General features: G+C 42.6%; 4 protein-coding genes across 5 annotated transcripts; 3 read left to right on the top strand and 1 right to left on the bottom strand.

The window, feature by feature from the left end:
* Positions 1-329: 329 nt before the first annotated feature.
* Positions 330-836, top strand: RB195_022583 (uncharacterized protein; the record flags this gene model as incomplete). The annotated part of the gene is made up of 1 exon (XM_064209751.1): positions 330-836. One exon carries the CDS (start codon positions 330-332, stop codon positions 834-836), a length of 507 nt encoding a protein of 168 aa, XP_064065632.1.
* A 1,187-nt stretch (positions 837-2,023) lies between these two features.
* RB195_022581 (uncharacterized protein) lies at positions 2,024-11,831 on the top strand (the record flags this gene model as incomplete). Of its 2 annotated transcripts, XM_064209748.1 has the most annotated exons (4): positions 2,024-2,219; positions 2,441-2,677; positions 3,933-4,071; positions 11,600-11,831. In XM_064209748.1, 4 exons carry the CDS (start codon positions 2,024-2,026, stop codon positions 11,829-11,831), a joined length of 804 nt encoding a protein of 267 aa, XP_064065628.1. The 2 variants fall into 2 exon arrangements, with proteins under 2 accessions (XP_064065628.1, XP_064065631.1); XM_064209749.1 differs by lacking the exons at positions 3,933-4,071; positions 11,600-11,831 and having other exon boundaries at positions 2,441-2,703.
* Positions 7,588-8,047, bottom strand: RB195_022582 (uncharacterized protein; the record flags this gene model as incomplete). The annotated part of the gene is made up of 2 exons (XM_064209750.1): positions 7,588-7,654; positions 7,884-8,047. The coding sequence occupies 2 exons, from the start codon at positions 8,045-8,047 to the stop codon at positions 7,588-7,590; spliced, it is 231 nt and encodes a 76-aa protein (XP_064065630.1).
* RB195_022580 (uncharacterized protein) lies at positions 11,589-11,831 on the top strand (the record flags this gene model as incomplete). The annotated part of the gene is made up of 1 exon (XM_064209747.1): positions 11,589-11,831. One exon carries the CDS (start codon positions 11,589-11,591, stop codon positions 11,829-11,831), a length of 243 nt encoding a protein of 80 aa, XP_064065629.1.
* Positions 11,832-12,109: the final 278 nt, after the last annotated feature.

Genomic DNA, 12,109 nt, shown 5'->3' with positions numbered 1-12,109 from the left:
CAACCATATTATAGCTACATGGCGTCAGCACACCTATTCGACGCCGGTGGACCCGTCGCACTCCATTTTACAGCTATCTGCTCGATGCTCCAATCCGACCCGGTGGATCCGTCGCACTCCATTTTATATTTATATATATATATATATATATATATATATATATATATATATATATACACACACACACACACACACACACACACACACACGTGACAGAATAAGCCCGGTTTTTGTATATCATGATATATATATATATATATATATATATATATATATATATATATATATATGTAACAATTTAATCACGCTGAACTGCCGAACACTGTAGAATGAACTCCAACAAATTGCCTTGTCTAGATTTTTGTGATATCTCTGTGTGCCCTTTGCTGCACTGCAGGAAACACAGACGTAAACTCTGGATCGTAAGTGCTCACGGACCTACGGAAACCGCTGAGGACAATAGTAAGGACGCCTTCTATGATGAACTCAATGCGTGGATGTCCAAAATACCCAGCCAGCAAGTGGTGATTGTCGACGTAAATGCGAAGATGGGACTTGAACAACAATCTCATGTGCAAAGAAAATGGTATTACCAAGCGCAACGCACGTCGGATAAGGGTGACTGTCTTGTCGACTTTTGTGAACAGACGGATCTCGCTATCTCTTCCACGTTTAAGAAGAATCATCGACGCCATCAGCTCCCGTGGCAGGGGTCAACACTTTTAACGCTTGAAGAGCAGCACAAGCGGAAGATGAGAACTCTCAAATTTCAGTTCGACTACGTTTTGACGAGGAACATTCTTCAGTCAGATATCCAAAAATCTAGAGCCCCTTGAGACGCCGCGTTCGACTCTAACCATCATCCAATTCTTCTCAGTTTCAAAGTACAGCTCCACAAGAGAAGCCGACCGAAAATCGACAGGGCAGGTCCGAACGGCGAAGAATGCAGAACGAAATTACACCAACGTGTATGCATACAATTGGAGTACGGACCAGGTAGGAGTTCAGCGATGCGGATTCCTTCACAAAGTGCATCCAAGACGCTGCAAGGTAAACGTTGCTGCTTCTTATGCCGCAGAAGAAGATCTTTTTATCTGCGCAAACAAAATCGACTATAATTTGCATCATTAATTGCAACAATACCGCTATAACGAGTGGACGTCGAGAGCGAAGGAGTTTGAAAAGGCGTGGGAGGACAAGAACCCGCGGAAAGTCCATGCTTTACTAAATCAGTACAGCGGCAAAATGAAAAGGTGTTCACAAGTCTTCAACACTGTCATTGGAGTGGCTGCAGTCCTCGCCGTCAGCTCCTGCACTCGAGCACGTTGATAGACTGACATATGTGACTAACGAGGAAACACCGACCGAGCCAGAGGTTCTGGTCTGGATCCAAAAGATGAAAAATGGAAAATCTGGTGGAGACGACGGAATTAGCGCATGCTGAAATATCTTCCTGCGTCTACGACTCATGAAATGGCAAAGATCATCCGTTTAATATGGATATACGAAAGGATACCTGGCTCGTGGAGAAGTGCTAACATAATTCCTCCGCAGGAAGTTATCCGTCACGGACCCTAGGAATTACTGAGAAATCTCTTTGCTGCTTGTTATGTACAAGGTTTCGGAGTGGATTATCCTGGACCCACTCATTAAATATATTAACAACAGAAACAAAGCGCGACGAGCAAGTTGGCTTTCGTCCTGGTCGATCTACGATTGACCAGGTACTCATCGTCAAGAGAGTGATCGAAATTCGGTAGCAGTATTCGAAGCCAATGCAATTAGCGTTTTTGGACTTTGAAGCCTCTTTCGGCTCTCCTAAGCGCGGCTGTCTTCTCGATGCTCTCCGCCCCGATGGAGTACCGGGAAAGTTCGTACAGTTAATTAACGGCATGAATAGGAGAGAAAACAAATAATGCGACTTGAATACCAGCCGTATGTGCTCCACCGTTCGATGTGGGAACTGAAGTGAGGCAAAGAGATGTAGGGGACGTTTTCGTTCACCTTTGTCGTTTATGACATAATGCGATTACGATTGAGCACTGTCCATTCGAGCAGTGATGGTTTAGCGCCATCTGTACGTCCCTTGGTTGATCTGATCGTTGATGAGTACAACAACAATGTAGTAACATTCGCTTCAAGCAGCGCGAAGTTCCAGTACGTTGTGAACTTTGTATCGTTAGCAGCAGCCTATGGAATGGGGCTCCGTTCTGACAAATGTAAGCAGATGTAGGTCTCCTTGAGACCCTTAACCGAAATCAGGATAGACGAACAACTTATGGAATTCGTGGAAGAGTTCAATACCTTTTGCATATAACACTGTTTGAGGTGGTAACTGGAGTAAGACAAGGAGCAGTGGCAGGACCCTTCCTGTTCAATTTCGCCATCGACGACATTATACGAAGAACAGTAGATTATTGTCCTGCCTATATCATTCTAGCACCATCAGGACGTCCCTTGACCGATCTCGAGTACGCTGACGACGTTGTTATATTCGAAGAAAGCAGTACGGAACTTCAACATGTTGTCAACCTTGTATCGAAGCTGGCTGCAGCTTATGGACTACGTCTACGCCCTGATAAATGCAAGCAGATGTGGGTCTCTTTGAGGCCTCGAACGGGAATCAGCGTGGACGGACAACTGATCGATCTCGTCGATGAGTTCTGTAAAATGGGGTGTACGCTGAAAAACAACGGCAGATAATCGGCAAATAATAGATAGAATGCAGAAATCGTATGTTGTTATTGTGGACTTTCTCGTATCTGCAAAGAGCCACGTGCAGAAACTACCGTTGATGTGACTCACTGACGTGATAAGTCGTGAGATCTCTTCGATTGCACTGCTGATTTTGTTACGTTTTCAGTCTCATTTTTCCCCTATATATGAAATTAAACTTGTATTTTTTTCCAACGACGGGGAACTGTCAAGAAGTATCCGTATGATGTGCCTTCGCATATCCAGGAGGTTAATGAGCGTCGATAACTGCGCAATCGCCACAGTAGCCCGATCGCTCCTCTTGTGCGAAGCCTCGCTGACGCCTCGCCTGCACCGTCTTCCCCGCCCATTTCGCCGTGTCTGCCGCTCACAGGATGCACTTTTATCGCCGCATCAGCAGCAGCGCTTTTTGTAAGGAACAAAAAAGGAAAGTGCTTGGTGATGAGAGCAGTTTGAAACCATACATTAAGTAAGGTTGTTTAATAAGTAAACACGAGCGAAATAGCGTTTAGAAATGTGAGTGTAAATATTTGTTATAATTTGTTATTATTTGTTCTGAACTGTGGAAACCACCCATTCACCTCTGAAAACACAAAGGAAGTTCTGAAAAAGTGTCCTAGTGTTCGACGCCATGCTGCATTTCTTTGCTTTTTTTTTCGCTCTCTAGGTATTTCTTTTTGCATATCTAGCCAAGTGAAACTGGCATCCTAGACCTGTCTCGATTTGATTTAATGCGCAGAATGGACAGAAATGTAGCCATAAAAAGGTAAAATGTAGAAATTGGCTTAAAGTATGAATACAAAGTAATAAGGACATAAAGTCGCTGTCCATACAGTTGTTACAGTTGGATGTTGAACATTGAAAGACATCGTGGCGAACACATATTTTTGCGCTGCGAGTTTATATAGAACAGATAGGGCGTTAAAGGTGTGGAATCATGGAAAAAAAGGTAAAAAGTCTGTAAAAGTATATGCGTGTTAATATTAGGGTTGGTAAGTAAGTTCGTAGCGTTTTTATCTTGTAAAATTAATTGGAATTATTTGTGCTTTTTTGTCATAGTGTATATGCTATTCAAAAGAGTTCTTTTTGCTCTACAAACCCATTACGATCGCTTTTTCGTACAATTTAATTATTCACGACTTTTGAGATTCAAAAATGGAATATCCAGGAAGCAAAAATTAGCATTCTTGACATCTGCTTCTTCGCTTTTCATCGAGGTCAAAAAGCTACCGAAGCAGCTCGAGACATTTGTGGCACGTATGAAGAGGGTGTCATAGGCGAGTCTATTGCACGAAAACAGTTTGCAAGATTCAAAAAAAGGGACTACGACTTCAATGATGCACCAGCACTGGGAAGGTAAAGTGCACTTGGAAATGTTTGGAAAAAACAGTACGGTCAACAAAGAACTTTATATAAGCCAGTTACACCGTGTGAATATGGCTATCCGACTGAAAAGACCCAATCGATAAGGCCAAGTCATTCTTCTGCGAGACAATGCTAGGCCCCAGGTTGCAAAAGTCGTCAAGGCGGCTTTCAGGAGCTCGATTGGGAAGTTCTAATGCATCCGCCTTACTCTCCAGACTTTGTACCTACGGATTATCACCTTTTCCGCTCGTTGTTCAACCAAATGAGGGGCCCTGCCTTTGACAATGAAAAGAAACTGCTGATTTTTGCCACCTGGGTATTCCATTTTTGAATCTCAAAGATCGTGAATAATAAAATTATAAGAAAAGCAATTGTAATAAGAAGAGCTCTTTCGAGTACATACACTTTGAAAGAGCCCAAATAATTCTAAAATAAAATTCAAAATGAAAACGCTACGAACTTACTGACCAACCTAATATTTTTTCTGCACCATGTTTTTGTCATAATCCTTATCTGTGTGGAGTTTGTGAAATGAGGTCAATGTAGTTCACGCATATCACTCCTAACATTCGGCCTGTCTCCCTTTTAACGTCACTAAGAAGAAAGATAGAGGCTAAAGTTGAAAGAATGGATCTTTCAGCCTCTATCTAGATGATCCACTTTAGATTAGGTATTCTTCTAATAACATATTTTCTAATTACTTTTAAGTAGAAGGATTTACTTTTTCTTCTTAATTTCCGATAGTCTGCGCTCAGTTCACCATATTGGTATATCAGAAGTTGTCGCATCCACTCGCTTTTCACTTCTCTTTCTTCCAAATTCGCAGTTTCCACCGCTCCAACGCGGCGTTGGTTCGAGGGTAGTAGGGAGGCGGGGTTTAGGTGATCCAAAGCGGCCGTGGATGCTGTCTAGTTGGTGGAGCAGCAACCGTAATTACGCGGAGTCCCACGACGCTGAAGGCAGCAGCGGCCAGCTGATTTTCGTGAGTTCCTCTTGTCCCGCTCTCTCTAATGCTTTTATTTATTCGACGTATGTATTTCTCTCGTCTCTTCCCCAACAATTACCACAGAACGATGTGCTAACATGAAGTGAGGTGAAGCTCATAACCGTACTGGTAAAGATAAGGCTCCACCTCAGATTATGCAATTTTTTAGCTACTATTCAAGCAGCCGTTTGCATGCATGTCTCCAATTTCTGGAGAAAGGATGTTACCAACCTGATAAGGAAACCTTGCAGAAAAATAGAAATGTGAAGGAGTACATAGGGGTGAAACGCAACAAACGCAGTTTTCACGGCCATGAAACAGTTCAGAAGTCAGTTGTATCAATTGCTGGTACCGACGCACCAATCGCCGTTGGACTTATCTTACTCCTTTCTGGAATTTCAACACACACACAAACACATGTGACAAAATAAGCCCGTTATTATATAGCATGATATTAGGAGAAGCAGTTACTCCAAAAGGTGCTCTTGCTGATCGATATTCAACAATATTTAAGTTATTAGTTTGATAGTTGGGTCCTCCAACCACAGAAATCTGCACAAGTCGCTATACGTTATATTAAGTGGAACCTGTGTGAAAGCAGCCTCAGTGTTGCACAGCAAAATGTGTTTGCTGCTCCTATTTGCCACGAGAATAATAAGATTTCGTTAAAGAAAGAATCTGCTTTGTGAATCAGATAGTTGAAGGGAAATTCTTTCTTTTTTGAAAAGGCAAATACAATTCTTAGCTGTTTCTGTTTCTTTTCCCCTCATAAACGGTATGTAGGACATTATACTTGCCAACGGCATCTGCTTCTGTCTTGTATACTCTATCGGGGATCATATGACAATTCGCCAAGGTAAGTCATCCTTGAACATATTTGAGCCCGCCCTTTTCGACCTTTTGCTAAAGCTCGCACAAAATCTGTCTATCTGTCGCCGATATTCTGCGAAACGTTATGTCTCGCTTAAACTGCCTATCGATACCAATTCTTCATATCTTTCCTCAACACTTCTGCCCAGAACCTTCTTTGACGTCAAGATGACCCTTTCCAGTTCGTGTCTAGAAGCAACCTCAAGGCATTTTGGACAAAGCAATCTGATGGCCTGCCTATAACGTGAACAAGAAAGCGAAGAAGACTTTCAGCGATTACTTTTGAGAGCGGGTGTTGATTTTTTTCTCGGGTCATCCCCCTGTAAACCATATGCACTTCTGAGTAAAGTCCTTATGTCACACCATTGGTTAAAAGTAGCCAAACATCCCTCTAAGCGGGTTCCTTTCCGTGTAATCGAGTTACTCCATCATCGTAGATGGTGCTGCCCAAGTCTCCTATCCGTACATCATGATGGGGCGAATTGCGGATAGGCAGACTCGCACCTTGACTTCGTTGGTGATGGGGGTCGACCACAGGCACTTCGTTAAAGAGTTGAATACCGAATTGACTCTAGCGCATCTGTGCTGACTATCTCTCTCGTAGCTGGCGTTTTTCAGCACGCAGCCCAAATAACAGAACTCCACAACTTGAAAAGGTTGTTCGTTCACCCTAATTTCTGCTGAGGGTCTTGCGGAGATCCACATCTGCTTACGTTTATCAGGGCAGAGTCGTGAACTGTAGGCTGCAGCTAATTTCGATTCAAGGCCAATGAGATGTTGCAACTTCGCGCTGCCAGAAGCGAACAACATCGTCTTCGTACTCTAGCCCGACAAACGGTGCTAAAGTGGGACACTGCTCAACTGTTTTTGTAGTACAGCAACAGTTGTTTTTCTACTCATGCCCTCAATTAGGGGAATGGACCTGGAATACCATCAGCGTGAAGACCGTCGAAAAAGCTGCCTCCATCGAGGAGAGTCGAAAGCGGCTTTGAAGGCTGAGTGCACAGGCTTCGAGTGCCGCTGCTACATTTCAATCACTCTCCTGACAACAGGCACCTGGAAAGTCCTCAACCAGAAGCTGGCTTGTTCATCATTGCTGTATTCTTCGCGACGTTTGATAAACCGATCTAGGATGATTTGTTCCAAGATCTTGTGTGTTACACAACGCAAAAGATATTTTTTGGTAGTTTTTGACAGGTAAATTCTTGTGGAGAGACATTATGATAGCGTGTCTCCATGAATCATTTATTTTTTTCGCAATCCATATTGAACGGATGACCTAGGTCAACTCCAAAATAAGGAGTTTTCAGCATTTCTGCATCAATTTCCATCGTCTCGGCCGGGTTTTTAATTTCTCATTTCTTGGATATGGGCCAGAACATCTTACTCGATCGGTGGTTCCCCTCTAACTATGTTGCACATCGGTCGTTGGACATGCTCGAGTTCAGGGACTGATGGAGCTTGTCGGCTCAGTAAGATGTTGAAATGTTCCCTCCAGATGGGTAGGGTTGTTTCCTCAGCGACTTCGTTGGCAATGCTGAGGACAGACGAACATCTCTTCATTTTGCCGATGTAGTGTCTCAATAGAGCATATTCTTTCTTCGAGTTCCTCTTCAAACTCCTCCGCTCTTCACGTCCACTCGTCCTCGCGATCACGGTTCAGCTGATGACGCAAATGTCTCCTTAGCACCTAGCTCAGATCTCAATCGCCTTTCAGACCTGCAATGTCGATCTTCGGTTGGGGTTGAACTCTTCGACATCTTTTCTGGAATCATATCTTCAAAGTGAGAAGAACTGGACGGTGGTCATAGTCAAATACGTTGCCTCAAACACCTCTAGATCCTTGAGCTCTGCTGAGGAATGTTTCTCGTAAGGATGTAATCGACTTCAAATTTGAGAGTTCTCACCTTGCGCCATTGCGCCGCTTTTCAGGCGTCAAAGAAGTTACCCTGGCCACTCAAGCTGGTAGTGTCGATGATTCATCTTAAATTTGGAAGCAGTGACCAGATTCGTTTCCTTGCAAACCTCTACCAGGCGATTGCCGTTGTCTAATGTTTGCTTCGCAGGACAGTACCATTTTCCAAGCACATCGGCTTGCTTTTCAGGATCCATCTCCACGTTCGCATCGATTGCAAGCGGCGGTAACCGTCTGTTGGCTGGGTATCTTGAATATCAACGTACTGGTCTTATCATTTAGAAAAAGCGTTCTTGTGGTGGTCTTCAGCATTCTCTGTAGGTGCGTGCCTACTTAAGACCCAGAGTTGACGTCCTCTCGCAGTCGTATAAAAGGACGTCATGTCGACGTTAAGCTCCAGCTGCACATATCTTCTTTCGATTAGTAATTGCATTATAATTGCTTTTTTGACCGATGTTATTCATGACTGTTGAATGAGAAATATGCACATTGGACTCTTTAATGTTAAAAGCGAAAAAAAACCACTTCTATAAGGAATTTACGTCTGATTGTTTCAATAAAAATAGCGCTAAACGTGCTGCGGCACCTGTTGAGAATGTAAAAAGTCATCGCTGGGTCTCTCTTGACCAAAGCACTAGCTGGTACCACGGTACTAAAGTAGCAGTACTAGCTGAATAGTAGAGGTCCTTTTTAAAGCCATCGTAACTTACTTGACTTAATCGGTGGGTTAATATTATCGAGCGACACGAATATCCTCATCCTGGTATCTGAGGTCCTCATTCGCCACCTCATTCCAGAAAATCCTTTTTCCACCAGCTGGTCTTTTCCAGCTCCACCCCAACAAATTTCTCAGAACACGAACAAACCAAAGAAGTGAAGGGAATTCTCTGAAGCTACTTTCGATGACGGTGAAAGATGTTGATACTTTCCATGTTTCATCCGCCACATCCACTTTTGCATGAAACTTTTTATTGTGGCATAGCCTACGCCAGAAGTAGCCAAGCAGCCGTCTAAGCAGCTTTTTTTGTTCAGTCAAGACTCTCCATCACCGTAAACGGTGTTGCCCAAGTCTCTAATCTGTACATAATGAGGGGAGGGATTGCGAATAAGTAGACTCACAGCGACTTCGGTGGTGATGGGGGTCGACTACAGGCTTTTCGTTAAATGGTTTGATTCAGAAGATGTATTTTTAGCGCATCGCTGAATATCTTTCTCGTAGCAGCCGTTCTTCTTCAAGATACAGCTCAGGTAACAAAACTCATCGATGCGATATCTACTCGCACTCATTAGATGTGTTAAGGACTGCAGAACGTTGTTTCATCTTGTCGTTATATAGTTTTAATAAAGTATAAGCTTTCCACGGGCTCTTGTCTTGCCACCCCTTTTCAAAGAGCATCGTTTTTGACGCCCATTCGTTTTCAAGTGCCTTTTAGAGTTGATAGCTTCAAGTTCTTTTCCAGACGATATATATATATATATTATATATGTCATATATATATATATATATATACATATATATATATATATATATATATATATATATATATATATATATATATATATATATATAGCACATACAGAATTGTACGTAGATTTTGTTTCACATAAGCAAACGCAAACTTCTGCGACATTAGATCCGGAAGCAATTCTTTTGAAGCGTCCTAGACGAAACTTTGTGAAGGTGTCTGCATCGCAAAACTTTTTGTTGGTCGTCTTTCCAAAATGAATAGAAATTTTTTGTCTTCAGTGGTGCATTCCGTAGGTGCGTGGCTAATTAAGATCCAGAGTTTACGTCCTCCCGTAGTCGCACAAAGGTGCACCTATACGACGTTGAGCCAAATTTTTCCATCAAGCTGTTGTACTCGCTCATCACAGCTATCGAGCAAGCTTCCTATCTTCTTTTCATTATCATCTCCGTAGTAGATGGTGTAGTCTACGACATTGATGACTATAGGTGCGATAAGGAGAGGCCAGACTCACCTCAGGTGAAGGGTTTCCAGCTCATGGGGTGCGGCCCAAGTGAAGGGGGTTCTTTCGATAGAAGTACAAAAGTGAAGGGGGTAATTTCGTCAACCGTTTAAGAATGAAGGAGGTCCTTTCCCCAAAAGTGAAGGGCGATTCTTGTAGCGCAGCATACGGCACACAGAGGCAACGTAGAAACTTAGATAAGACGGCTTGTTGGAGTTCACTCGACAATATTTAGCAGTTCAGCGGACGGTTTCCCGCACCGTTTCCTCAGATAATTAGAGGACGAGCGTGATTATACCCCTGTATCTCTTATATGCCTTAACCTATCTATTCGTGAAGATCCCAGCACCCTCAATTTCATGATAGTCAGCCTTCAAAACCTTCACTGCACACATCTTTGCGGAGTGCCGGACGAAAACAAACACTTACTAGTCTAGAAGTGTAATGAAAGAGGCTCGTACTGCATGAAGCCTTGCTTCAACCCGGGCATGGTCGCGCAAACACATTAGTACACACCTCTACACTTTGTGCATCAACTGCTTCTCGTTCTAGATGACATGTTTTAGTGGAGATGATTCTTGTTTCGATAGCGCAATGGTACAACGACAAATGTAGTGAGATCGAAGCGTTATCTACATAACTCAAATAAAACTTAAAGTGCATTTGTTCTTTAGCCTTCTTTATGCTGTGCTTAGGTTGCTGACACTTTTTTTTGCTTTATGTAACCCTTCCTAATGATGAGGAAGTTTTTGAATTGTGTTATTTGCAGTAAGTGTTCTTATGTATGTAAAGTCTCTCTTATATAATGTACGTTACAGGTTTCTATCTTCGAGGTTACTTTCAAATCTTCAGTTGCATTTGACTCCCATATTAAGTTTGCTGGTACCAGACTTGTGTGGGAGGACAAACACACCAACGCATTCAAAATACGTTCATGTGTCTGAGTTTCGGTGAAAACGAGTAAGTCATGTTGTTGAACATGTTGGTCTGCTTGTCACTCCAAAAATTGTCCGGCAGATTTAATTCTATGCCTTACCTCGATATTTGTTTTGTGTACCATGAGAGAATGTGGACGGTAGCTGAATGTCAGGAGACACAATCAATCGGGGTTTTCACGCTACAAATCAGCGAAACGGATCCAGAATTGAAGTCTGAATCAACGAGCGTTCAGACAATAATCAAGGAGGAGGTCTAACCTCATCGCTTCGAGGGAATTAATTTCAGATCTCGATATTTGTGATTCAAAAAGAACTGTTCCAGGAAAAAAAAACATTGATGAATTCATGTTCAATAATTCTGGAGAATCTTGGAGTATTCGAATAAAAGACTGAAGAAGGAACATCTTTTGTACAACGAAAGCACTCAGAGCAAATACGACGTGAACTTCTGAAAAAATTGCGATTTCGCTACGAAAAAATAGAAAGTATTAAACAAATGATGTAGAAGGAGATAGGAATGAATTGGAAGATGAGAACGATTCCACATTTGTAAAGAGACATGAGAAGAGAATAAATGCAAAACCTTGAACTAAACTTTACTCGAAACGAAACTCCACAGCCTGCACTATCATTTTTTTTTCTTCTTCAAGGAAATAGAAAGTACTGTGTGAAAATAATGGGTAATAAAAATATGAGAGACGAGTTCTAAATGAGTGAGTATCAGGATATGATGCCTAACTCTTGACATCAAGAAAAATCATCCAATATCGTAGTACAAAAACAATGTGATTGAACCTGTGAAGGTGATAGGATGAAGCAAAAATTTCCTATAATGCTGTTTAGAGGAAACACGCATCAGAGATCGCCCATCATCAGTATCGAAGACTACACCACTGTGACGATGCTGACGAGAAAAAAGCAGGAGCCTGCACTATGGTTTGAGGGACCACTGCAGCAACCTGGAGGAGTTTTGATCAACGTCGTAGGGATGTACCATTGTACGACGGCAGGATCGCAGAGAGCCCTAACTTTGGATCGTGGTGCTCACGCACCTAAGGAGACCGCTGAAGAGTGAAAAAAGTAAGAAGTGAAAAGTAGGTAAAAAAGAGGAAAAGTACTTGGAAAGTAACATTATATATGAAGCAAGTCGGACCACCGAATCGTCTGTTAAACCTCTGCGAGCGACGAACTTCCTTCCATATTTGGGAGCAACCACCGACTTCATCAGCGTACGCGGCAAGTGGCTGCCGCCTTAAGCCACAAGCATATAGAACTCGCACATTGCGAAAGTCGGACCGTAACCCAGGGCCTTATGCGTCGTTTCCTATTTCCTCGGATTACACACTTTCGCGA

The sequence above is a fragment of the Necator americanus genome, chromosome X, assembly GCF_031761385.1.
Source record: "Necator americanus strain Aroian chromosome X, whole genome shotgun sequence".
NCBI lineage: Eukaryota > Metazoa > Nematoda > Chromadorea > Rhabditida > Ancylostomatidae > Necator > Necator americanus.
The sequence above is the reverse complement of the archived record's forward strand: the minus strand, read 5'-3'. Positions and strand labels throughout refer to the sequence as shown.